Source organism: Narcine bancroftii, chromosome 2 (assembly GCF_036971445.1).
Source record: "Narcine bancroftii isolate sNarBan1 chromosome 2, sNarBan1.hap1, whole genome shotgun sequence".
Taxonomy (NCBI): domain Eukaryota; kingdom Metazoa; phylum Chordata; class Chondrichthyes; order Torpediniformes; family Narcinidae; genus Narcine; species Narcine bancroftii.
The window spans coordinates 24,191,269-24,217,094 of NC_091470.1; the positions used below are offsets into that span (position 1 = coordinate 24,191,269).

General features: G+C 44.2%; 1 protein-coding gene across 15 annotated transcripts in view; it reads left to right on the plus strand.

Annotated features, from left to right (window-relative positions):
* Window positions 1-529: 529 nt before the first annotated feature.
* ccdc85ca (coiled-coil domain containing 85C, a) overlaps window positions 530-25,826 on the plus strand; it is a 253,447-nt gene continuing 228,150 nt past the window's right edge. For 7 of the 15 annotated variants that reach the window (XR_011351081.1, XR_011351082.1, XM_069916135.1 and 4 more), the window contains exon 1: window positions 530-1,667. Coding sequence is in view for 13 of the 15 variants with exons in the window: in XM_069916135.1 (XP_069772236.1) it covers window positions 986-1,667 (682 nt within the window). In the remaining 2 variants the exon portion in view is untranslated. Of the gene's footprint in view, window positions 1,668-10,079; window positions 10,446-25,826 lie in introns of those variants that run through there. The other 8 variants (XM_069916129.1, XM_069916133.1, XM_069916141.1 and 5 more) reach the window with 7 other exon arrangements.

Here is a 25,826-nt window from a genome sequence, read left to right on the forward strand (position 1 = left end):
TAAAGAGGAGGGGGAGAGGGGAAGGAATAAAGGGGAGGGGGATAAAGAGGAGGGGGATAAAGGGGAGGGGGGATAAAGAGAATGGGGATAAAGGGGAGGGGGATAAAGCAGAGGGGGTTAGAGGAGGGGGATAAAGGGGAGGGGATAAAGGGGAGGGGGATAAAGAGGAGGGGGATAAAGGGGAGGGAGATAAAGAGGATGGGGGATAAAGAGGATGGGGGGATAAAGGGGATGGGGGATAAAGAGGACGGGGATAAAGGGGATGGTGGGATAAAGAGGATGGGGATAAAGGGGAGGGGGATAAAGAGGATGGGGGGATAAAGGGGAGGGGGGGATAATGGGGAGGGGGTAAAGGGGAAGGGAAATAAAGAGGGAGAGAGACACACACGCTAGGTCTGTCCAAATCTTCGTCTCCGACTGTACCTGCCTTTAATTCTGTTTGCCTGCTCTTTGATTGGGCGCCGCTGAGCCAGTGGCGTTTCCATTGGACAAGAGGCGTGAAATTCTCTCCCGGGGAGGAGAGCGATTGAACTTCTTTGTTGCGAGTATCGATTTCGGGAAACTAGTTGCACTTCGCAGTTCCCTGGCGCTGCCCCTCGGAGAGAGGGACCCGGCGGCCGTTGCCTGCAAGGAGCTTCGGGGACCTCCTCCCGAGGGCGAGGTGCCATCGGAGAACTCTCTCCACCCCCCCACCCCCCAACCCCGTGTCCACGATCGCAGCAGCAAACCCCGTTGACCTCGCGGTCTGGGATCGCCACCTTCAGCATCGCGGCGACCCCCCCCCCCCCAACCTTTTCTGTCTGTCTCGTCTCCCTGCGGAGAGGCTCCATCCCCCTCGCCCCCCACCCCCTGGGAGAGGGACGGGGGAAGGAGGTGGGCTCCAACATGCCTCCCAGCCCCCGGAGGTGAATCGGCTCATCCGGACGGTTTGGATCGGAGACCAGCTCGGTTGGGGACGTTTCGAGGGGGGGTGGGGGGGGGGAGAATGGCCAAAAACTCGCCGAACGGATCCAAGGAAGACCTGGCGAAGATCGGGGACGAGGAGCTGGGGAAATGGGGCAAAGGGGAGCTGGTGAAGAGGCTGCGGCGGACAGAGAAGGAGAGGATGAGCCTGATGGTGGAGCACGGCAACCTGATGAAGGAGGTGAACCGCCGCCTCCAGCTGCACCTGCAGGAGATCCGGAGCCTGAAGGACATCAACCAGCGGCTGCAGGACGACAACTCCGAGCTGCGGGAGCTGTGCTGCTTCCTGGACGACGACCGGCAGAAAGGCAAGAAGCTGTGCCGGGAGTGGCAGCGTTTCGGCCGCTTCGCCGCCAGCCTGGTGTGGAGGGAGGTGGGCACCTCGCAGCAGAAGCTCGCCGACCTGGAGCGGCGGCAGGACGCCCTGCTGAGCGAGAACCAGGAGCTGAAGGAGATCGCCCTGATGCTGGACGAGGAGCGCAGCGGAGCGGGCAGCCGGAGCTCCATCGACAGCCTGAACGGCGGCTCCGGCCCCAGGGACGTGGGGGACGGGAGCAGCACGTCGAGCGCGGGCAGCGCTGGCAGCCCTGACCACCACCAGCCCCGGGCCAGAGCCGCCGACAAGGGGGCTTCGCTCAAAGCGTCCAGCGACGACCCCTCGGGACCCCCTCCTCATCACAGGAGCATCTCCAACGGGCTGAACGGTGAGTGCCCCCGCTTGAGCCGCTCGCGTTTCGCTCTGATCGAGAAAGGGGGTGGCAGCGAGGGGGCGGGCCGAAGGGCCCGTGGTCGCGCCGGGAAGCAGATCGGAAGGGTCCGCGGGGAAGTTGGGAGGCGGAGCAGAACTCGGGAGCGCGGAGGGTCCCTGACCTGCTGTCACTCCCGCCGCGGTTGGCTCCGCACTGAAACCAGGAGTGAGGCGGGAAGGAGCGCCTCCGATGGGGAGGGGAGGGGGAGAATGAAGGAGCGCCTCCGAGGGGAGGGGGGAAATGAAGGAGCACCTTAAGGGACGGGGGGGGGAACAAAGGTGCCCCTTAAAGGAGAGGGGGGGGGGAATGAAGGAGCGCCTTAGAGAGAGAGGGGGAATGAAGGACCATCTTAGAGAGGGATGAAGGAACGTCTTAAAGGGGAGAGAGAGGTAGGGGAAGGATGAAGGAGCACTTTAGAGGAGGGAGAGAGGGAGGGATGAAGGAGTGCCTTAAAGGAGTGAGGGAGGGGTGAAGGAGCACCTTAAAGGACAAAGAGAGAGAGACAGACAGACAGAGGGAGGGGTAAAGGAGCACCTTAAAGGAGAGGTGGTGAAGGAGTGCTTTCAAAGAGAGAGAGGGGGATGAGGAAGCGTCTCAAGGAGAGAGGAGCGGTGGTGGGAATTAAAGGAGCAGATTCTGGAGTTCAGGCTGACTGCAGCCATAGGCGCAGTCACTTGGAGTGATGAGGAAGCTCTGGGATGACCACAAATTGGAAAGGGAGGGCTGGAGTTGCCCGGGGAAGGAGAGGGGCTTTCTCATGAGAGTGACAGGTGAGCTGGTGCTAGTTAGGGCATGGGGTAGCAGTTTTGGGGAGCCTCCCGAGACAGGGGGGAGATGGAGCTCTAAAGTCAGCATCTGAAGGTAGCAATAGGGTCACAGTTGCTAGGAGATTTGAACAGTTATCCTTTCCATGGAGGTCGTGATAGAAATTGCAGGAATAACTGCCACCATAAACTTCAATGGGCATCGGTTATTGGGCTGAAACGTTATTTATGGAAGATGAATGCATTCCTTCCTGTCCGGGGTATTCGTGAAGAAATGCCATCTCTGTTTGGATGGACCAGTTAAAAGTTGGGTGAGTGGTTCTGCAGTTGGTTTAGTTCCTACTGTATTGACTGAATGAGTATATGTCGTGCTGTTGAAACATTGTGTGCTCAGCCCATCAAAGCATGTACTGAAAAAAAAACAGGATCGGATCACACAAAAGCAAAGTACCAGGAATGCTGGAAAACTGAAATTAAAAACAAAGAACAAACAAAAACTGAAAGTAATCAGATGTTCAGGTAGCACCTGTGGAGAGAGAAAGTGAACTCAAATCCTGTCCGCTGCTTGACCTGAGTACTTCCAATATATTTTTGTTTTACTTTGGTGGTTATCCAGTAACTTTAGTACAGTGATTGTTTTCACATTATCTTTGCCAGATCTAATTTCAATTCTGAATCAAATAAGACTGTTAAACCTCAGAAGTACTGAGAGGGTCAGGCACCAACAGCAGTAATAATGTTCGACCTGATCTGACTGAAATGTTAACTGGGTCTCTCGTCGCTGATGTGGTTTGAACTGAGCCTTATCATCATTTAATCTTTTTTTAATTTTAATTTCTATGGTACTTTTTCAGGTCAGGGACCTCCTGTTCTGCACAAAAAAGCAATTTTCTTCTAACTTTACTCGGTAAAATTTACTGTGTCCCTTTCTTACTGGAGGTAATTAATAAAAACAAGGGATATCTGAAATAAATACAACATGGGACATTCCCATATAATAAAGTCAAGGATGCGTTGAGTGAACTTGATCTTTTCTCCTCGGAGGACGAGGGGTGAGCTGGTAGAGGCGCATAAGATGATAAGAGTCTTCGATGGCTAGAGGCTTTTCCCAGAGTGGGAATGGCCTGGCCAGGGGGTATTGTTTTAAGGTGCTTGGGAGTAAGTACAAGGGGAGGTGGGGGGGGGAAATGTAAGAGATAAGTTTTTCACACAGAGGATGCTGGTGGTGGAGGCAGGAATATATGGATCTTTTAAGAGACTATAAGAGATATGAGGAATTGAAAAAAATGGAGGGTTATGCAGTCAGGAAACACTCTGCAGTGGTTAGAGTAGGTTATTAGGCCAGCATTGTATTGTGCTGTAGAATTCTATGTTCTTTTTTCACATTTAAAATTTTTTTTTCAATCTTTATAATTAACCAAATTGTGCCTTTTTTAATGTCTTGGTAATCTCTTGTATGAAATCCATGATCTCCCATCAATTATGTCGAAAAATACACCATTCTCCCATTTAGTATTAAAAACAATTTGGGGTCTGCAATCTATTCCTGTGAACTAGACGTGTTGGATCATCCGTGTTAGTTCAAATTCTGGATATTCGTAGCAGGTATTTTAGCATCTGGAATGAAGCAGAAGCATAAATATACCTTTTAATTTTGTGGGATTGTTTCCCTTCTGCATCTAGAAACGAGATTTTGGCGTGAAATTATTGTAAATCTTAGTAGATTTCTTGAAAGTACTGTGCTGTCTGTGTACACAGTAGCCAATGCAAGAATTGTTAGACCAGTTCCATTTCAGAAAAGGTTTTGGTGAGCTAAATTTAGGAATCATTATATTTGTACTTGCTTGTGCCAATATTGATCTTTTCTTCTCGGAGGACACGAGGGGTGAGCTGGTAGAGGCGCATAAGATGATAAGAGGCTTCGATGGCTAGAGGCTTTTTCCCCGAGTGGGAATGGCCTGGCCAGGGGGTATTGTTTTAAGGTTTCAAATGTTGGCTAAACAATCAATTTTCTGCCAGAGATACTATTGTTCACCACTTGTTTCAAAACTTCATTGTGTAATTTGCCATCAAACATTCCCAGTGCCTTGATAACTTGATGATGATGTAGAAGTAACAGTTTTAGAACAATGGGAATTTAATGTAATCCATGGTATTCTTATCCATATGTTTGATAAGAGAATGTGTAGAAAAGTTATGTGAATAACATAATGGACTAACACAGTATGCCAGCTTAATTCAGACTGGGGAGACAGCTGGCTGCAGTTCCTCAGTAATTTCACTGGCATATTTAATGTCTTCCTAGCATGGAATGATTTATTCTGATCGTATCAGATCTGCCTTTGGAGGAATTAAGACTGCTTTCCAGACAGAGAAGTAGTTTTTAAAAAAAAAACAATATTTTACAATGACTTAGATAATAAATGGATTACCAAGAATGAATCCAGTTGATACAAACCAAGTTTGAACCATTTTTAATTTTTGATACTGGTCTCAAAGGCTGATCTTTGATGAACCCTATTTGACATTTGTGAGCTTGTATTGGAGAATGGGAACAAATCAGCCAAAATTTGCAATTGAGCTTCCTATTTTTGCACTCCTGAAGTTCATGTACTGCTATTAATTTTAGCACCTTATTTTCTTCAAGAATACTTCGCATAGTCACTGCATGCCAACAACAAATTGCGTTGATAAATCACCCTCATGGGTAATTAGTCACATGGGTGTTATTGGGAAGCCCAGGTCTGTGGGCCGGAAGGACCTGTTACTGTGCCAAATTAAAAAGTTAAATCAAGTTCTTCTTTGGCTTGGCTTCGCGGACGAAGATTTATGGAGGGGGTAAATGTCCACGTTAGCTGCAGGCTCGTTTGTGGCTGACAAGTCCGATGCGGGACAGGCATTTATAAATAAACTTAAAATGCCTAATGCAATTCATAGGAGGATTCTCAAACAAAATTTGATTCAGAGTCATGACAAGATGTTAAGATAAGTGACACCAAGCTCGGTTAAAGAGAGCTATCTTTCAGATGGAGAGAGGAATAAAGACGCTCATCATTTCACAAAGGGAATATCTGGATGTTGGCCATGAGGTTAAAGGTGGAGAGATTTTAAATTTGGGGAACCTGTGGATAAATAGAAAAACAGAAAACCTGCTTGGAGCGGAGACATGTGGAGAGGATGTACAGATGGAAAGTTCCAGAAATCAGGAAGCACAAGGCCATGAAAATAGGAATGACATTGCTGAACTGAGTTTCTGGGGAAAGAGGGTTTTCTGCACATTTGGCTCTAAGAGTATTCGGTACAGGTGAAAAGGTATGTTACTTATGCACATCAAAGCTGTTCAAACATATAAAAAGATTGGATCCCATATAACCATATATAACCAAATAACCATTCACGGAGCGGAAACAGGTCATGTTGGCCTTTCGAGTCCGCACCGGTTCACTAGAACAACTGCACTAGCTCAAACCTCCCGCTCACTGCCAATAACCCTCCAACCCCCTCACCTCCATGTACACATCTAACCTTGTCTTAAATGACAGAAGGAACCCTGCCGCAACTATCTCATTCAGAAGATCGTTCCATTGAGTGAAAAAGCCACCTCTAATATTTCTCCTAAAGTGTTGCCCGCTTACCCTTAACTCATGGCCATATCCCTTTATTCCTTAATGGATGAATAATGTCATTGATTCCAGCTTTAATATGTTCCTTGACTGAGAATCTAAACTCAAACGTTTTCAGCTATTTTGTAGACATCTCTCCCGACATGGAATTGAGGAAGTTTCATGTCATTGAACAATGGTCAATTCCTTTTGCAACTTCCCAGCAAATGATAAGTGGCTATTTGTAATATTTGTGCCCAAAAAATGCCAATGACGAGGCAAAGTCTAATCACTTGTCAGTGACATTCGATGGCATTACAACCGCTGAAATCCCCTTTATTAAAAGTGAATGAAATCATTAATGGATGAGCCACATTGAAAAAGATAGTGAAGTGAATCGACAGAAAAGGGCAGCTCTACTGACATGATGGAACCAGGAAAAGCAATGTATTTCCAATGGATGAGCCACATTGAAAAAGGTAGTGAAGTGAATCGACAGAAAAGGGCAGCTCTACTGACATGATGGAACCAGGAAAAGCAATGTATTTCCAATGGATGAGCCACATTGAAAAAGATAGTGAAGTGAATCGACAGAAAAGGGCAGCTCTACTGACATGATGGAACCAGGAAAAGCAATGTATTTCCAATGGATGAGCCACATTGAAAAAGGTAGTGAAGTGAATCGACAGAAAAGGGCAGCTCTACTGACATGATGGAACCAGGAAAAGCAATGTATTTCCAAGTCAGGATGTTGGGTGACTTGTAGGGAAACAGGGCTGTGGTTGTTTTCCCATGCCCGAAACCATTGTCTTGAAGGGCAACACTTGACACTCTGTCCCTTCTGTGACAAAAGAACCCAGTTGATTAGTATCCCATTCATCCACCATCCATCATTTCCTTCCATTTCCTAGGTTAGTCACAAGTGTCTGACCTCTACCTTCAGGTGCATGCCACACAAGTTGCACACCACCCCGAGGATTGTTCTTGCCTTGATCCTGGTGGGTCTAATTCCAGGAATGCCTACCAAAGAGCATTGTGGTTAGAAGGGTTATTTTAAATTTGCAGATACAGCACAGCAATAAGGCCATTTTGGCCCACAAGCTCATGCCATGCAATTTAAACCCAATGAACCTACATCTCCCGGTACCTTTTGAAGGATGGGAGGAGGCTGGAACCTCTGGGGAAAACCCACCGGAGAGAACATACAAACTCCTTTCAGACAGTGCAGGATTCAAACCCCCGCCCTGATTGCTGGCACCGTAAAGGTGTTGCACTAACCTCTATGCCAACTGTGCCACCTTGCAGCAGTCCAAGAAAGACATTGAATTCCTCAAGGGCAATTTGAGATGGAGAATAAACATCCTTGCCAGTGATGCCCAAATCCTGAACAAAAATATTGAATTCTTCTGTTCTTGATCCTTAGTGATTGACTGCCTCATCTCCCATATTAAGGCTATATCCTCTGATTCATGGCTTTTTAACTGAAGGAGTATCCACCCAAGAATAAGTTGTTAATCACTCTCAAAGTCATCCATGCAAGATCAAATTCTGCTCTCAAGAGATGTGAGATGAATATTTTAATGAGGTCCTCTTACAAGGGAGAAAGTAAACATTGCTGCAATACTTAACCTTTTTAACTGATGATTCCTATGACTGGGAGTGTGGTTGTGGCTGTTTTACACAATTTCTAGTGTTTCTACTTTAAACGAGGAACAAGCAAAAAAATGAGCTTGCTGAAGGTTAATTGCTTAGAAAGTTTTATTTACTAATGTGGAGGTTGTTGATGACTTGGAGGAGGAGGGAGAAAATGTGGTGTAGCCAAGTTTTGCGATGACATCAAATTGAGTGGAAGAGCAAATTGTAATGAGGATGTGGAGAGTCTGCAGAGGGATATAGTTAAGCTGGATGAGTGGGGAAAGGTCTGGCAGATGGAGTACAATGTTAGTAAGTGTGAGGTTATCCCACTTTGGCAAGAAAAAGGGGCTGAATATTATTTAAAGGGTGAAAAACTACAGCATGCTGTTGTGCAGAGGGACTTGGGAGTGTTTGTCCATGAATCGCAAAACGTTAGGTTGCAGGTGCAGCAGGTTATTAAGAAGGCAAATGGAATGTTGGCCTTCATCGCTAGAGGGAATTGAATTCAGGAGTAGGGAGGTAATGTTGCAAGTGTATAAGGTACTGGTGAGACCGCACCTGGAGTACTGTGTCCAGTTCTGGTCTCCATATTTGAGGAAGGATACACTGGGTTTGGAGACGGTCCAGAGGAGGTTTACTAGGTTGATCCCTGGGATGAAGGGGTTGACTTATGGTGAAAGATTAAATCATCTAGGATTGTATTCGCTCGAGTTCAGAAGAATGAGAGGAGATCTTATAGAAACATATAGGATTATGAAGGGTATGGATAGGATAGATGTAGCAAGCTTTTTTGAGCTGGCCGGGGAAACTAAAACGAGAGGATACAGTCTCAAGATTCAGGGGAGTAGATTTAGGACAGAGATGAGGAAAAATAGTTTTTCCCAGAGAGTAGCGAATGTTTGGAATTCTCTAACCAGGGAAGTGGTTGAGGCTGCCTCATTAAACATATTTAAAATTTGGTTAGATAAATTTTTACATGATAGAGGAATTAGGGGATATGGGGAGAAGGCAGGTAGGTGGAGTTAGGTCATAAATTAGATCAGCCGTGATCGTATTGAATGGTGGAGCAGGCTCGATGGGCCATTTTTGGCCTACTCTACTCCTGTTCCTACTTCCTATGTTCCTATGTTTACATTGGTGTTAGATTAATTCCAACCAGTATTCATTTGCTGAAAACTAATTCTAATGTTTGTTAATGATTTGATTTTGTTTACATAATCCTCCAAAGCAACATTATGTTTTCATTTTCTGATGAGCTGTGTCAGATAGGTGGATTCTTGCATCTTTACTTGTGACATTAGCCTCTTTTAAACTGCAGCACCTCCTGGGTCCCTGGGGCAAAGGTGCACTTTTTAAATGGCAGGGAAATCTACCCATTAAATCGATTTAAGGGAGATCCCACCCCCTCAATGATGCGTCATGTACTCGCCGGGAAGCACTTCCGGATGTTTGGATGCGTGACGCCCGTACTCAAGTGCTGACATCCCCAGAAGAAGTGGGTCGGCCATTTTCATTTTCAAATTGCCCCTGGATGCATCCGAGGTAAGTTTAACTGGGTTCCCTGACCACCTCTGAGGTAGATCAGGGGCCTGGATGGATTCCGACGGGGTTGACCGGGTCAGACCCTTTCTAACTGTCGCATAACCTGGGCAATTTGCCAGGTTAACCCCATTTTACCCAGCAGTTTAAAAAGGCCTATTGGCTGCAAAGTACTTTGGAGAAACCCAAGATCTTGAAAAGGCTCTTGTTAAAATTAAAGTCTTTCTTTCTTTGATGGATAGATTAATGGTCTTTAGCTGATGGATGTTTTATTCTAGAAATGGTTATCCATGAAAAAAAAGCCTCAGTGTGATCTTATCAGCCAGTTTTTCACAAATCTATGCTGTTTATTCAGGGATTAGGGCTGAGGATATTTAAATACCCAGTGTATTGGACAAAAAAAAACATATTTAACTTCACAGCTATCATCCTTCATATAAATTATGGGACCTTTCTAAGCTCTGTCTTTTGATGTAACCCATTGACATGTTTGTATGATCATTCTTCTGTGACGTAGCCACGATTTTGCAGTTTTTTCTGCTCACGGGCGTGAAAGGTTGTTGCGTTGAAACCAATAAAACTGGGGAAAGGAAATCTAGGTGCAGAATTGCTTCTGGTCAAGATTTAAAGGACCAAAGGGGGGAGAAAACACTGCTCTAGTTTCCTTCAGGACTCCAAACAGTCATGGTTATGGAGAGCAATGCAGCAACAGGAAGTCAGGGAGGCATTTGGTGTATTTTGAAATTGAGAGGGATCGCATTTGGTAGACTCTGGCAAGTGAGCTGTTATTTTGTGTATTTTTTTTTTTACGGTTTGCTTCTTTGCAGATTGAAGGAGTTGTAAAGGATGGGTCTGAATTATGGAAGAAGATAATTAGCGGATTCTGCACTAATCTAGAATTGGTCATCATCAAGCCCTTGGGTCCATTATTATTGGAGCTACCTCTTAACAGAGGAAGACATCCGTGGGGATTGGTAGATGCCGGATACGTTTTTGGGATTTTCCGGGTGCTTGAGACTTGCTCTTAAAATGCCTAATTAATGCACGTGCATTAAGATTAAACAGTTTCACAGACAAAAATACTAGACTGTACTTACACTGAACAAACTTCACTTGCATGAATATATAAAGCATTTTACTTTATTTTCAGACACATTCTTTGAAAACATTTAAGCGTTGCTACATCTGCAGGTTCCTCTCCCTCCACGGACAATAAAATTATACATAATTAACCCTCCCCGCCCCCCCCCACCCCCCCCCCCCCCCCCACCAAAGATGAATCCTCTAGACTGGGACAATTCTTACTAAGCAGGGATATGGAGATATTTTTAGAGAGTCACCCAATGGTGAGTGGCATCAACCAACAGCTGCTATGAGCAAAGCACGACCAAGGCACTCTGTTGGCTGAATATTTACTCCCAGTTTCACCAAAGGTATTTATTCTTATTGATTTTTTTTAATTACTTTCCTCAACTGTTTTTTTTTGCAGATTGCTTAAGGCAGTAGACAAAGGTTCCATTACAGTCATTTAGAATGTAACATACATGAAATTCTTTAACTTTTGTCTACCATAAGGCAGAGAGTCGCCACTTTGTCCAGCGCCCCTCACAGAAACCTACAACACCTGGTGTTACTCGGTGGTCTCCCTTCCAAGTACTGACCAGTTCTGAGCCTGCTTAGCTTCCGAAATCAGACAATCTCAGGTGTATTCAGGCTATTAGGGTGCCAAAAAAAATGCAAGTTTAAAATTGTAAAAGTGAATGTTCTCTGAAGTAACATATAAATCTTTGGTGAAAATGGGAGCAAATATTCAGCCAGCGGAGTACCAGTCGTGTATTGCTCGTAGCAGCTGTTTGAATAAACTTGTGCTTGAATCGCCCAGGAAGAAGAGCTGGTTCATGCTGCTCACCATTGGGGTGACTCTCTCAAAGTGTCTCCTTATCCCGGTCAGTGGGTTTATTTGTAAACATGGGCTGGCGGGGTGGGGGTGGGGGGGGGGAAGGGGGGGTTAATTATAATGTTATCATTCATTTATTGAGCAGCTCCATGGAGGGGGAGGAGCTTGTAGATGCAGTAACAGTTAAATGTTTTCAAAGAATTTCACTGAATAAATATGACACTTTTGTAAAGGTCTGGCAGCCATACCTGGACAAAATTGGGGCCCTGATACAGTAAGAAAAAAGGAATAAAAAAAGGGTATAAAAGTAACTATTATATGTACAAAAACATGGTTTCCCCAACTGTACTCGATATAATTAAAATATATGTAAGCTCTGACGGTGAACAGATCTTTATGTATGGGAGGGAGGGAGGTCTATTTTGTTTTTATTTGTTGTGTTTGTGAGAAAAAAGTTTAATATATTGTATATTTAAGATTTTTTTTTTGGAAAAAAAGCAAAAATAAAATATTCAAAAAAAGAATGTGACTGAAACTGCATTTGTTTACATATTCATGCAAATTAAGTTTGTCACGTGTAAGTACAGTATAGTATTTTTTGTCTTTAAAACTGTTTATTCTTCAGTACAAGGAAACAAGACGCCAACAGTGGCGATTGCTTTAGATGCAGAGAAAGCCTTTGACAGGGTAAAATGGAATTATTTATTCAAAGTACAACAGAGGTACAACCTACCAGAGAAATATATTAATTGGATGAGACTTACTCTTATATAAGGGACCATTGGCGAAGGTGACAGTAAATGGATATATATCGAACCGATTTAAATTAAGCAGGTCAACTAGGCAGGGATGTCCACTATCTCCCTCACTGTTCACTTTAGCTACAGAACCCTTGGCAGAACTGATAAGAACAGAAAATAAAATAAAAGGGATAAAAATAAAAGAGAAGGAATCTAAAATCGGTCTATTTGCAGACGACGTCATAGTATACTTAACAGAACCAGAATTATCAATAAAAGAATTATATAAGAAATTGAAGGAATATGGAGAAATATCGGGGTACAAGATCAATGCAAATAAAAGTGAAGCGATGCCAATGAGTAATGCGGATTTCACAAAGTTTAAGAAAGAATCACCATTCAAATGGCAAACGCAAGCCATCCGATACCTGGGTATTAGACTAGATAATAATCTAGGCCATCTATACAAATTAAATTATCAGCCATTAATGAAGAAATTACAAGATTGGAAAGATTTCCCACTAACACTGATAGGAAGGGTAAATTGCATTAAAATGAATATCTTCCCAAGGATACAATACCTATTTCAATCGTTACCAATTCCCTTAACAGTGTGTAAAAGTAGATGACACAATTTTTCTTGTTTATTTTCATTGTGTGATGACATTGTTTAATGGGTTTAATGTATCATATAGGTTGAACGTTGAGTGGGTGGGGAGGGGGGGGTGAAGGAGGGAGAGAAGGGAGGGAGGAAAAAGGGGAGAAAATTCAAGAGGGAAATGTTTGTGTGTATTTTGGTTAATATGGTTCATAATGTGAAAAATAAAAAATTTAAAAAAATTTATTCTTGATGTTAAGGTAGTATTAGTTACTCTTATATTGTAAGAGTAAGTCTCAAGCAACAGAAAATCCATTTATCCAGCATCTACCAATCCCCATAGGTGCCGGATACCAGGGATATTCATTGTACTAGGGAGGTTTTTGTGCATTTAGTCATTTGCAAAGATTTCCCTGAAAATTATTTCTTCCATGATACTAAATGCTGAGGAAGAATCTGTGTCAGAAAGGGCCATGAACATTTTGCTCAATTTCCTGTGACTGGAATGTTTCACAGGTATTACCATTATTAACAGAAGGCAGTACCTTAACAATGTAGGTGGGTGGAATGTGGTCAGTCAGGTTTGGTGCGGGGGGGGGGGGGGGGGGGGGGGGGGGCAGGGAAATTTAGAAGAGAAGTAAGTGGAATGTAAGAAAAGCCTAGCTGTTCACCTGCTTGAATCTTTCAGCACACTTTGTGACCTTCTAATGCACCTGCAACAGGTGGGCATAAACTCACCTAATACCTTTACATGCACCAGTGTTTTGTAAATGATGTCAATGGTGTTTGAAAGGTGCATAAAATGTCTTCCGTGTTTGATTAGTGATATAACCGTGTGGGAAAGTTGTTCTGTTTATTTTGTCATTCAAAGGCACTGAGAAGGAAACGTTAATCATTCATTGTTTTCCAGCAATATGTGTCTCTGTCTTCCATGACAACGAGGTGAACATAATTCTTTAATCTTCAAAGAACTGACGCTAACTGATGAGAAAAGATAGTTATTCATCACAGTCAGTTGGCTTGGGTCATTTTAAGGTGTAAACTAAAATCACCATTGATTCTTTCAATTCCTGAAATCTATCCAGAAGTAAAAATAAAGATTAAATTTCTGCAGCATCTCCCATGACCTTTATTCATCCCAAAGTACTTTACTATCAATGAGTCTTGTAAAGTAGGAAGTGATGCAACATTACCACCAATAAAGTCACTGCAAACTCCCACTGCAATCTCATGTTGACCAGGTATCCTGTGTTTGATGACGTCGGCTGGGTAGGACATTCAAGGCGGAAGGATTGCTTCACTCACCCACTTCCACCAGTTTTCTTTCCTTGAGACAGTCTGCCAGGATAGCTCATTGCATCCCCTCTGCTTTATCACAGGTGCCATTGTGTTGAGGGAGCCTTTGGGGACCCCCTCCTCTGATTCCTCCCCGACTGCTCTCCCCCCACAATCGTCGTGGCTCACACAAGAAGAGTTGCCATGCAGGTTAGGGAACAGAGATGGGACCATATGTTGAATGCTCCAGTGTGTTATTAATGTGCAAATCAGCGAGAAAGTCTTTCATTTGAAATAGCATGCATGTGCCTGAAGAGTGTGGTAATTTACAGAGACTATTAATCTTGATCATTACTAACTAGACTAATCCTGATTAGCTGGGATGGAGAAATTATCACCTCAATGCTTGGATGCTTTAAAAAAATGTGCACTACAGCGAATAATTTTTTTATTTGGCAGAGGGACACATTGGTATAGATGGTATCATGTGCTTCTCTTGCTTCTTCTAATTTAAGTTGGTACCAAGGCACAGAGAGAAATTTCAATTAAATTTAGGCATACGTGCCCACAAGCCCATGATGCCAAATTTACACCCAATTAACCTACACCCCAGTACGTTTTGAAGGGTGGTAGGAAACCGGAGCCCCGGGGGGGAGGGGTAACCCACGCAGACGCGGGGAGAACGTACAAACTCCTCAGAGACAGCGCGGGATTTTAACCCTGGTCTCGATTGCTGGCGCTGTAACAGGTTTGCGCTAACTATTATCCTACCAGGCTGCCTAAAAGAATATATGAAACACTTCCCGAATTTTGTGAGCCGCACAGCTCGTTAAACCAGCCGTGAATAGCAGCAAACACACAGTACAGAGCAGAGTTGTAGATTAAAGAGAGAGATCAGTTAATACAGGGCAAAAGCTAACTTATTTTAAAATAATGCTTTGCCTTCTTTCCTGATTGTTGGCCAATTCTGTATTCCACTTTTGTAAGTGAAGCCACACGGCTACTCAGTCAATGCCTTGATTGCCATAAAATGAGGATTTCATCAATAAATGGTGCTGCAGTAGGTATGAAGCCTATTCAACTGCAAATATTTACTTTACTGTGATAGATTGTGATCGTGCAGTGTAAATTCTTTTTAGTGTGCTCTGATCAGCCTTTTCAACAGCTGAGTGACAGCATGCAGATGAAAAGATTGCCCTATTTTCAGGCTCTCACTTGGGGATACACTGTGTTATGTAACCATAGATATTTCCTGCATTATCCCAGTGCATTGGGCAGACACAGAAATTAATGTGCTTTTTGGGCCTTTGTACTAACTGTTTTATCTTGGTTGTGGATTTTTCTATTGAAATCACAGCCAAAGCCTTTAGTTACCATGTCTTAAATTGAGCCAAGTCTTTGTAGGCCCTTCTATAAAGCAAAAAATCTAAATCTAAAGGTGGAGATTCTCCGCCCTCATGTTATAAAACTTACCTCCATTAATGGTCCGTGAGTGGCTGCAAGGCGGCGACTCCAATCCCTCTCCATTGGTAATGCAAGAGGTGGAGCGGTGCGCTCCACCTTGCTGCATTTTTTAAAATTTTTTTTAAATTTTTCACACCATAAACCCCACATTAACCATGATACATACTTTTTCCTTTTCAAATATATACAGTGCCATTTTCTCCCCCCCCCCCTCCCTCCTCCCATCCCACCCTCCCTACCTTCCCCCTCCCGTCCATTTAAAGTACAAAATCTAGGATACATTAAACCAGTCAAACAATGTTGTCATTCAATAAAAATAAACAAGAAATTCCACTGAGTCAATTCTTTTCATTTCCTTCTCCTTTCGTTAATTTAGGTGGTAGATGTCCCCGGTAGGTTTTCTCTATTGTGTTTCATGTAAGGCTCCCATATTTGTTCAAATATTTCAATATTATTTCTTAAACTATATGTTATTTTTTCTAATGGAATACATTTATTCATTTCTATATACCATTGTTGTATTTTCAAATTATCTTACGATTTCCAGGTTGACCCACCTTGCTGCAAAAAGGCACATCCACTGCAAACGGCGGACTAGGGGCGGGTTGGGCTGTTGACGTCGTCAACCTGCGACCCATCTCAGTTTTCTCTCTCTCACTCCCTCACCCCTCTTCCTCCATGACCCCCTCAGGGCAGGGGCGACTGGCAGGGGGCCGTCGGGGCGGGGGCGGTCAGGCCGGGGTGTGACAGCCTTGCTGGCCACTCTAGCCTCCGGCAGCTCATGGGGCCACTAAGCAATGGCCGTCTACCCTACCCATAATCCTCCAGTTGCACGGGGGATTATGGGTAGGGAAGATGGCCATTGCTCTGCTGCGTACTTTTATCCGTGTTTGAAGCGGGGCCCGGTGTAAAAACACCTTGTGACTTGCCACTGAATTTCTTTTTCAAGATGTGTAGTAAGCAGTGTGTAATCTCACAGTTCGGCGGGCAGCAACCTCCTTTGAAGAAGACCGCAGAGCCCACCTCACTGACAAAAGACAAAGGAGGAAAAACCCAACACCCAACCCCAACCAACCAATTTTCCCCTGCAACCGCTGCAACCGTGTCTGCCTGTCCCGCATCGGACTTGTCAGCCACAAACGAGCCTGCAGCTGACGTGGACATTTTACCCCCTCCATAAGTCTTCGTCCGCGAAGCCAAGCCAAAGAAGAAGAAGAAGTAATCCTGCTACAGCTGAATCTAACACTTCCAACCAGCCATTGGCTTGTTGTCTTCAACAACAATATTTTACAGATACAGGTTCATCAGCAATTATTGAGAATAGCAATTGCTCTTTACTGATACCAGTTACACATGATCAACCGAGTGGGCATATTTAATTTAGAGATGCAGCCCAGGCCACCCAAATACACCCATGTGACCAATTACCATATATATGTGTGTGATAGTCGACACCGTGTAAAAGTCAACCCACTATTTTTGGCCCAGAAGTCTGGCATTTTCCATATATCGTGTGTAAAAGTCAACACCCCACCTCCCCTATTTTTGGCTCCAGCCGCCCGCCCACAAGAACTCCCGACGCCCCGGCCACCATCCCACACCCAGGCCTTGGCCGCCTGCCTATCTGAGCTCCTGATGCCTCAACCACAGATTTACAACCCCGGTCCTGGCTGTCCACCCGAGCTCCCGACACCCCGAACGGAGCAGGTACTTAGTGCAGTGAAAATTCCTATGTGTGTAATGGTTGACTTAAATTTTACCCCAAAAATGGTCTACAAAATTCGACTATGACGTGCATATATACAGTGAACTACTCACTCTGTACATCTTTGGAATGTGGGAAGAAACCAGAGCACCCGGAGGAGGAAACCCACACAGTTACACAGAGAACATGTTAATGAACCAATTAGATTTCTTAACTCGGAGGCTGATGAGCTTCAGGAATTCTCCACCCAAGATCGTTATGGGGGCCCAGTTGCACACCTCAATAAATGTCTGGATATTAATGCAATGGCGGGAGTTCTAGGTTACAAGGTCAGCCATGGGAATGTGGACCAAAGAGCCACATCCGTATTGTCTCCCTCCATAAATGTATGGTGGAGCAAGAAGAGGAATCAGCCAGCCTACTCCTGTTATTTCCCATTGCTTTTATGAGGTGTTTCAAGAGGGGAGCAAATCAACAAACACAATGTGGGATAAAGTAAAGCACAAAAGTCTACAGACAACGTGGTTGAAGTTAAAACACAATGCTGGAGAAAGTCAGTGGAGTTCCTCCAACATTGTGCTTTTACAATAGGGATTAGGAGGGTTATTGGAAAGCACTTTCCTCTTTGTTTGATAGAGGTACTTTGCTTCATTCATGCTCGCTTCCTTATGATTTACTCCTAGCTGGTATGCACACTTCGACAAACACCAGGTCTCAATTTGAATTTCACTCAGAACTTCCATACCAGCCTTGTCAGTGAATGCTGTGGCACTTACTTAAAGTGAAAGTTCTTGATTGGTAAAGATAGCAAAGGTGACTGGAAAAGGCGGGAGAACAAAAGAGATCTTGGGGTCCAAGTCCACAGATCTCTCAAGGATGCCGAGCAAGTTGATAAGGGTGGTTAAGAAGGCATATGTTGAGTTGGCCTTCATTCGTCAGAGGATTGAGCTCAAGAGTTGTGAGGTGATGTTACAGCTCTATAAAACTGGTTAGACCACACTTGGGATATTGTGTTTTGTTCTGGTCACCTCGTTTCAGGAAGGATGTAGATCCTTTAGAGAGGGTGCACAGGAGATATACCAGGATGTTGCCTGGATTGGATGGTGACAGAGGAGGGCTTTTCTCTTTGGAAGGATGGGAGGTGACTTAATTGAGGTATATAAGATTAGGTGGGGGTTTGATAGGTGGACAGCCAGCATCTTCTTCCTGGGGCGACAATAGCAAATGCCAGGGAATATCTGTTTAAGATGAATGGAAGAAGTCTTTTTACTTAGTGCCTGGAATGCATTGCCAGTGGTGGTGGAGGCTGGTGCAATAAGGATATTCAAAAGTGTCTTACTTAGGCAAATGATATAAAATACAGAGGGTTATGGGTGTGAGTTACGAAAAAATAAGATTGTTGTGGGCTAGGTTTAATAGGTCAGCACATCATTGTGTACTGAAGGGTACTGTGCTGTTCTGTTTTTTTCCATGTTCTAGAATGGGGTTGAAAGGAAAAAGACATCAGCCATGATTCTAATAGTGGAGTAGACTCGATGGGCCAAATGGCCAAGTTCTAATTTTCTTCTCCGTTTTCTGCAGCCTGACCTGAGATTCAGCCGTCATTTTTTTCAGGTTATTTATCGGACCCACAGATGGAATGGCAGGAATAACTGCCTTTTGAGCCATTATTGGAATTTGATAGCTTGGGGAGATCCATGTTGGAGTATGAATTGACTCAATATTACAATATACTATTTTCTCAAAAAGTAATCGGTCTCTGAAATACATTGCTGTTCAATGTGCTGGGTATATTGCTGAATGCAAGGTTCCAGGGGAGCTGACACAGTTTACTGATAATTCTGGACCTGTGTGTTCTCCTGAACTGGTTGCAAGTGCCTCCAGTTTGGTTACACAAGATGGAATGGAATGTGAGAGCTATTGGCAAATGTTTAGCCAGGATGCCTTGCCAGGATGTTCTTGGAGCAGTGGTTTAGCATGCCTCCTGAATCTGCGAATCTGGGTGACAAAGTCTGACACTGCCTCTGTTCTCAACCCTGTTATCAAATTTGCCTCAAATGTCAAAAGATTATCTCTGAAAATTAAATTCACTTGAAATTATATTTAGAACAAAACTTAGATTAAGTGCAGCCCTTTCCTTCTATTAGATGGTTTAAACTAATGGTTCTCTACCTTTTTCTTTCCACTCACCTACCACTTTAAGTAATGCCATAAGTGCTCTGTGATTAGTAAGGGAGTGCTTAAGGTGGTAGGTGAGTGGGAAGGGAAGGTTGAAAATCACTGCTCCAGATTCAATTGTTACTGAAACATTTTGCTTGAGAAAAATTGTCATTGGCCCATTTCCTTTGGAGCTCTGAAACCGGGCACATAACGAGTCAATTAGGTACGATTAAAACAGTGGTTTTCAAACTTTTTCTTTCCACCCATATTCCACCTTAAGCAATCCCTTACTAATCACAGAGCACCGATGGCATAGGGAATACTTAAAGTGGTATGTGAGTGGAAAGAAAAAGGTTGAGAACCACTGGGTTAAACGTTAACTCGTTAGTATAGAATATAAGAAATTTTTTAAAAATGAGGCCATTTGGACCAGGAGCCTTCTCTTCCATTCAGTAAGATCATGGCTGCTCTGTCCATGCTCTCCACTCCCCTAACCTGCCTGTGATCTCCATGACTCTTAAATTCTCCTATTATGAAAGATCTATCCATCTGTATCTTGAATATAATTAATGATGCCACCTCTACTGCTTCATTGGGCAGAGAATTCTGCAGATTCATAACTCGGGGAGAAGCAGCTCCTGCTCATCTCCGTCTTAAATCCATTCCCGAATCCTGAGGCTGTGTCCTCTGCCAGTGGTAACAACCTTCCTGCTTCTATCTTATATATTCCTTTCACAATTTTCTATGTCTCTATAAGACCATCGTCCCCCTGACCCCTCTCTCAACCTCCTAATCTCCAATGAATATCGATTCAGGTTGTGTTCATCAGGAAACAATGAGAAGCTGGGGGGACTCGGCCTATCAGGCAGTATCCACGGAAAGAAAAAAAAGGTCAATTATGTTTTTTACACAGAACCTGCATGATTTTCTTCTGTTCTGAAGTGTTTCCCTACCTTCTGGGAGTGGCTGTCACACGGCAATGGCCAAAATTCCAAAAAAACCATAATCACACCGCGAGTTTAGACAGAATGCCTGAAGTGCAGTTTTTAAGGAGGCTGGACGTCCAATTCATTAGCCCATTGTTCACGGATCACCTGCAGTTCAGTTTCGACCCCAGGCAACCCATGAAAATAACTAGGGGTCGAGGAGTTAAAATGGCAGAACGAGAATGAGTTCCTTATTCCCGATCTGATCTTTTTTACACGGACTGCATTCCGGGAAATTGCGAATAATTTCCTTGAACGTAGCAGCTCTGTGTGTAAAAAAAAAATACCCAGTCAATGTTTACAGTCATGATGCCTTAACAGTAAGGTAGGAAGGAGAGATAGCAAGTGTAAAACAAAGGTGGGGGGGGGGGTGGTGGTGGCTGAGGTCGATACTCTGTTGTATGCATGAAACACACATTGCTATTAGGTATTCATGTTCTTCTGCATTGGCAATACAGTTCCATTACATTTTCGTCCCATGGTGTACGACTATGAAATTCAATCTCAATGTAAGACACCTTGTTGATGAAAAGCTGAATGCAGTTTTTTGCTGCTTTGTACTTGCCACTGAAGTACAATACACAAGACCACTAGAATTTCTTTTGCCTCAAAGGAAAATTGTAATAATTGAATTTGCTGAGCCATCCGTATTCCCATGTGTCCTGTGGCTGACCTGATTTGGTTTAAAGGGAGTAGAGTAAACAGGCATTGCCAGTTTAGTGGTGGGAATTCTAGAATATAATAACTGCTACAGTAGTTAATGTGCTGTGTGCAGTAAAGCACCAGATCAAATCCATGCGACACCGCCAATTATAGATTAGCAAGTCTAATGAATCTTTATGAATATCTGGGCTTATTATTCCTTGGAGAGGATAAAGGGCAAGAGGGTATGATTGTAGTAAACATTGGAACAACTTGATGGATTATTACTGCATTGTGGTCTGAGAACGGGAGTGCTCGAGGGGCGTATTTTGAGGGAGGAAGGCAAGAGAATTTAATCCAAATGCTGGAGCTTGGAGAAGTCAAAAGAAGCCAGGAGGCACCTTCACCAGAGGTGATAGATAGAATGGGCCATAGTGTGCACCGAATGTCTCTGACACCACAAAAATTACACAAATTCAAATCAGAAATATCAGATCAATGTTTTAGATGTGGTGAAAGAACAGGAACCTGGTCATGTTCCAAGGTGAGGCCTTTCTGGGAAGATTTGGGAAACCTTCGAGAACAAATCACTGAAATCCAATTTATACAGATCCCAGCATTGTTCTTATTGGGAAATATAGCAGATGTAAGACCTAAGATGAGGCTGTCGAAACACCAATTAGAATTGGTAAAGATCACATTGGCAGTGGCCAGGAAATGTACAGCGGTTACCTGGAAATCTGATTCCCATCTAGATACGACCTGTTGGAAAGTATGAATATATGCTTGCGTTCCCCTGGAGAAAATTAGTTATAACCTTAGGAAAAAAAAACAATGTTTTTTGAAAAATTTGGAGTCTATATCTTCAACGGGTTGGTGTAAATTCTTAACAATGCCTGCCTTCTGCCCTCGGACCCCTACATCAGGGAACCACTTGTGGTTCTGGGTAAGTCAGAGTACTTGTCCCTTGGCAGGAGATTGATGAATCCAATTAAACCCTTTCTTTTTTTTGTCTCTTTTTCTTTTCTCTCTTTTATTCAATTTCTCTCCTTTTTTTTCCCCTGGGAGGGGGAGGGTTAGGGCTTGTTATCTTTCTGTTTTTCTTTGCTAACTCAAAATCAGCATAAAATGATAAGATTATGTTTCTTTTCATGAATTTCATGTTGATTTTAAAAATATAAATAAAATAATCAAAAGTGTGGGCAATGATGGGAGGGAAGGCTGGTGCTGGTCAGAGCAAAGTGAGGTTATAAGATCCTAGAGCGATACAGCATACAAACAAGCCCTTCAGCCCACAGCGTCTGGACTGACCGTCAACCACTTGCTATACCCATTTATTTTCCCCATCAGCTCCTCCCAGATTGTCCCACTCACCCAATACACTGGGGGCAATTTACAGCAAAAACTAACGGCCTTTGGCCGGGCAATATGAGTCTTTTCCAAAGTGACCTCGGTTTCCACATCTATAACACTCCACGTCATGTGTCGGCGTATATCTTGGCTGATTATGGCGATGTGAGAGCCTCTTAATTTGCTGGCTTGAGTTGTCTTTCAGGGTCATGGTATGAAATTGCCCTTCAACAGCCTCTAATGCAGCAGCAATGGTTAAAGCATTGGTGAGTTCCAACTCACTCCTTCTTTCCAGTAGACGTCTTCTGAGTTTATCTGATCTACAGTGCTGTACGACTTGATCCAATAATTGGTTGTCCAAATCAGCTGGCATGTAATTGCATCCAACAGCTAGCTGGCGTAGTCTCGTCACGTACTGAGCAATTGTCTGGCCATCTTCTTGTCTCGTTCTCCGAAACAAATGGCGTTGAAATGTAGCATTCGGAGTCACTACATAGTGTGCATTTAATGCATCTACCGCTTTCAGGTACTCATCCTTTCTTCCAGTATTCAAAAGTGTCTTAAATGTTTCCCGAACTGAGTGTCCTGCAGTGAAAAGAAGTAACGCCCTCCTCTGCGCTTTTTGTTCAACCGTACCGGTATCTAGAAATAGGCCACGACTGTCGGCGTAGGATTCAAATTCTTCCAGCCATGTCTTCCACTTCACACTTACAGTACTTGCATCACCCGTTGGGTCAAAATGAGCAATTCCACTATGTGTTAGAAAGTCACCGTCTGCACCAGCCATGAGGAAATATTCCAGCCCCAAAAGTACTGAGTCAAAGAGAAAATTCTTATCACCTTGAAGTTGTCTGTAATCCTCTGTAATCTTGTTTAGTCTTTAATTTTCTTCAAGCTTCTTTCATCCTCATCGCCAATGTCACATTTGTGGCCCGAAATGTGAAGTTAATAAAACATTAAACACAAGTTTTATCAGGTAAACTTCCCAGTGGCTTTTATTCTCCCGTTTCCTTTGTTCTCCTGCTTGTGTTCTTATCTCTCTCTCTCTCTCTCATACCACGTGACTTCCGGTACATCTCATACATATTCATTATCATGACACAATGTACAGGCCCTTTGGCCCTCAATGTGGTGACCTATGTATTCTGACCAAAAAAAAACAAAACCCTACCTTGTTACCCTCCAATCTGTCTTCTCTTTTGGCTTGGCTTCGCGGACGAAGATTTATGGAGGGGGTAAAAAGTCCACGTCAGCTGCAGGCTCGTTTGTGGCTGACAAGTCCGATGCGGGACAGGCAGACACGATTGCAGCGGTTGCAAGGGAAAATTGGTTGGTTGGGGTTGGGTGTTGGGTTTTTCTTCCTTTGCCTTTTGTTCGTGAGGTGGGCTCTGCGGTCTTCTTCAAAGGAGGTTGCTGCCCGCCAAACTGTGAGGCGCCGATGATGCACGGTTTGAGGCGTTATCAGCCCACTGGCGGTGGTCAATGTGGCAGGCACCAAGAGATTTCTTTAGGCAGTCCTTGTACCTTTTCTTTGGTGCTCCTCTGTCACGGTGGCCAGTGGAGAGCTCGCCATATAACAGGATCTTGGGAAGGCGATGGTCCTCCATTCTGGAGACGTGACCCATCCAGCGCAGCTGGATCTTCAGCAGCGTGGACTCGATGCTGTCGACCTCTGCCATCTCGAGTACTTCGACGTTAGGGGTGTAAGCGCTCCAATGGATGTTGAGGATGGAGCGGAGACAACGCTGGTGGAAGCGTTCTAGGAGCCGTAGGTGGTGCCGGTAGATGACCCATGATTCGGAGCCGAACAGGAGTGTGGGGACAGATTCTTAAATGCTCCTAATGTTTCAATGTCCACCTCCACCCCTGGCGCCCACACAAAAAAAAACTTACCACTGATGTCTCCATTAAATTTTTCTCCCTTAACTTCATACAGATGTCAAGCGACCAACCCACCTCCCTTTGGGAAGTGGGAGCAAACTAGAGGACCTGGGGGAAACCCAGCCAGTCACATCAAACTCTATGCTGACATAGCCAGTGGTCAGGATTGAACCCAGTTCTCCGGCATTGCTGCCAGATCTGTTCAGTCTCTTCCATCTTTTCTTTGTTCACTCAAATTGAGACTTTGTGAACCGCAGTACCTGTGAAAGTTGGTACCTCCGACCATGGGGGAAGGAAGAGATTGCAGATGGTGTAAAACTGGAACAGCGTACAACACGTCGCAGGAACTCAGCGGGCCAGGCAGCATCTGTGGAAGGCAATAAATAATTGGCATTTTAGGCCTAAAATCCTTCATCTGGAATTGCATGATATCGATAGATGTCAAAAAGGGTTTTGTGGCGGGGTAGAGGGGGCACACGCCTCAAGCGTGGAGTTTCGGCTTGTAGGAGCAGGTCATCCACAGACTTGTAGCTGGCTTCTGAATGGGTGTGGGGAGGTTGGGGTTTGAACATGGGGGAGCTGCTTTCTCCAGAAAGGAATAGATTCCCAGGGATAGCATTGATAAAGGATAAGATTGATTACAATATCTACCCCGGGAGCAGTGAGAATTTGTTGTCATCTACATAAGGACAATGTACTGATGCATGGAAATTCTTACTTGCTGGAGGGTCAATGCAGGTACATAAGAGACAACAAATAGCAACAGGATACATTAAGTCACCACAAATTGCCAGGACTGAAAAAATATAAACAGATAGATAGATAAACATTCACAGTTGCAGTTAGTGCCAGGAAAAAAAATGGTGTTCTAATAGTGCATAGATCTTTGTGTGGTCCCTGCATCAATACGGAAGGCCGATGGGCTAAAATTGCCTGCAACAAACTCAATGCGGTGAACGAAGAGAAGCTGGAGGAACTCAGTGGGTCAGGCAGCATCCAGGGACAGAACAATCAGTCCAGTTCCATCCACCGATGATGCCTGACCCCGCTGAGTCTCCCCAGCTTCCCCCTGTGAAACTCTCATTACAGCTGGATGCTGGAGAAAATGCCAACCAGCGCACATCAGAACCTCTTTATAAATTTCATTCCTTAAAATTTTTTTTAAAAAGATTAGCATGCAGAATGGTGACAGGCCATTTTGGCTCAGAGTTCGTGCCACCCAGTTATACCCAATTACAATCCCCGGTATGTTTCGAATGGTGGGAAAACCCGTGCAGGCATGGGGAGAAGGTACAAATGTTACAGTCAAGGTGGGATTTGAACCCGGTCCCCAAATGCTGCCACTGTTACAGTGTTACGCCAACCGCTACGTTAACAGTGCTGCCCAATTTTACTTTACACACTCGTGCTTGGAACATTACAGGCCCTTCGGCCCTCAATGTTGCGCCAACCTATATATTCCTACCAAAAAAAACTAAACCCTTCCTCCTAATCCTCTATTTTTCTTTCATCCATGTTCATGTCTAAGAGTCTCTTAAATGCTCCTAAAGTTTCAGCCTCCACCACCACCCCAGGCAAGGCTTTCCAGGCACCCATAACTCTCTGTGTAAAAAAAAAACTTACCCCTGATGTCTCCCCTGCACTTGCTTCCCCGTCCCAGTTTATGGTGACTTGTCACAGGTTGGTGACTGAATGGGTTCCTTCCGTGTGAGGCAATGGCTTCTCCCTCCATGCGGGCAAGGCACCATTGGAATGCATAGCCGGCAACCGCTCCAAAGATAGGCCTTTATTTTGCGATTGCAGCTTTTGCCTCCGGGATGGGGGAGGTGGGGAAGGTGGTATGTGTTGGTGAAAGGCACCATTTCTCAGCGAGTAA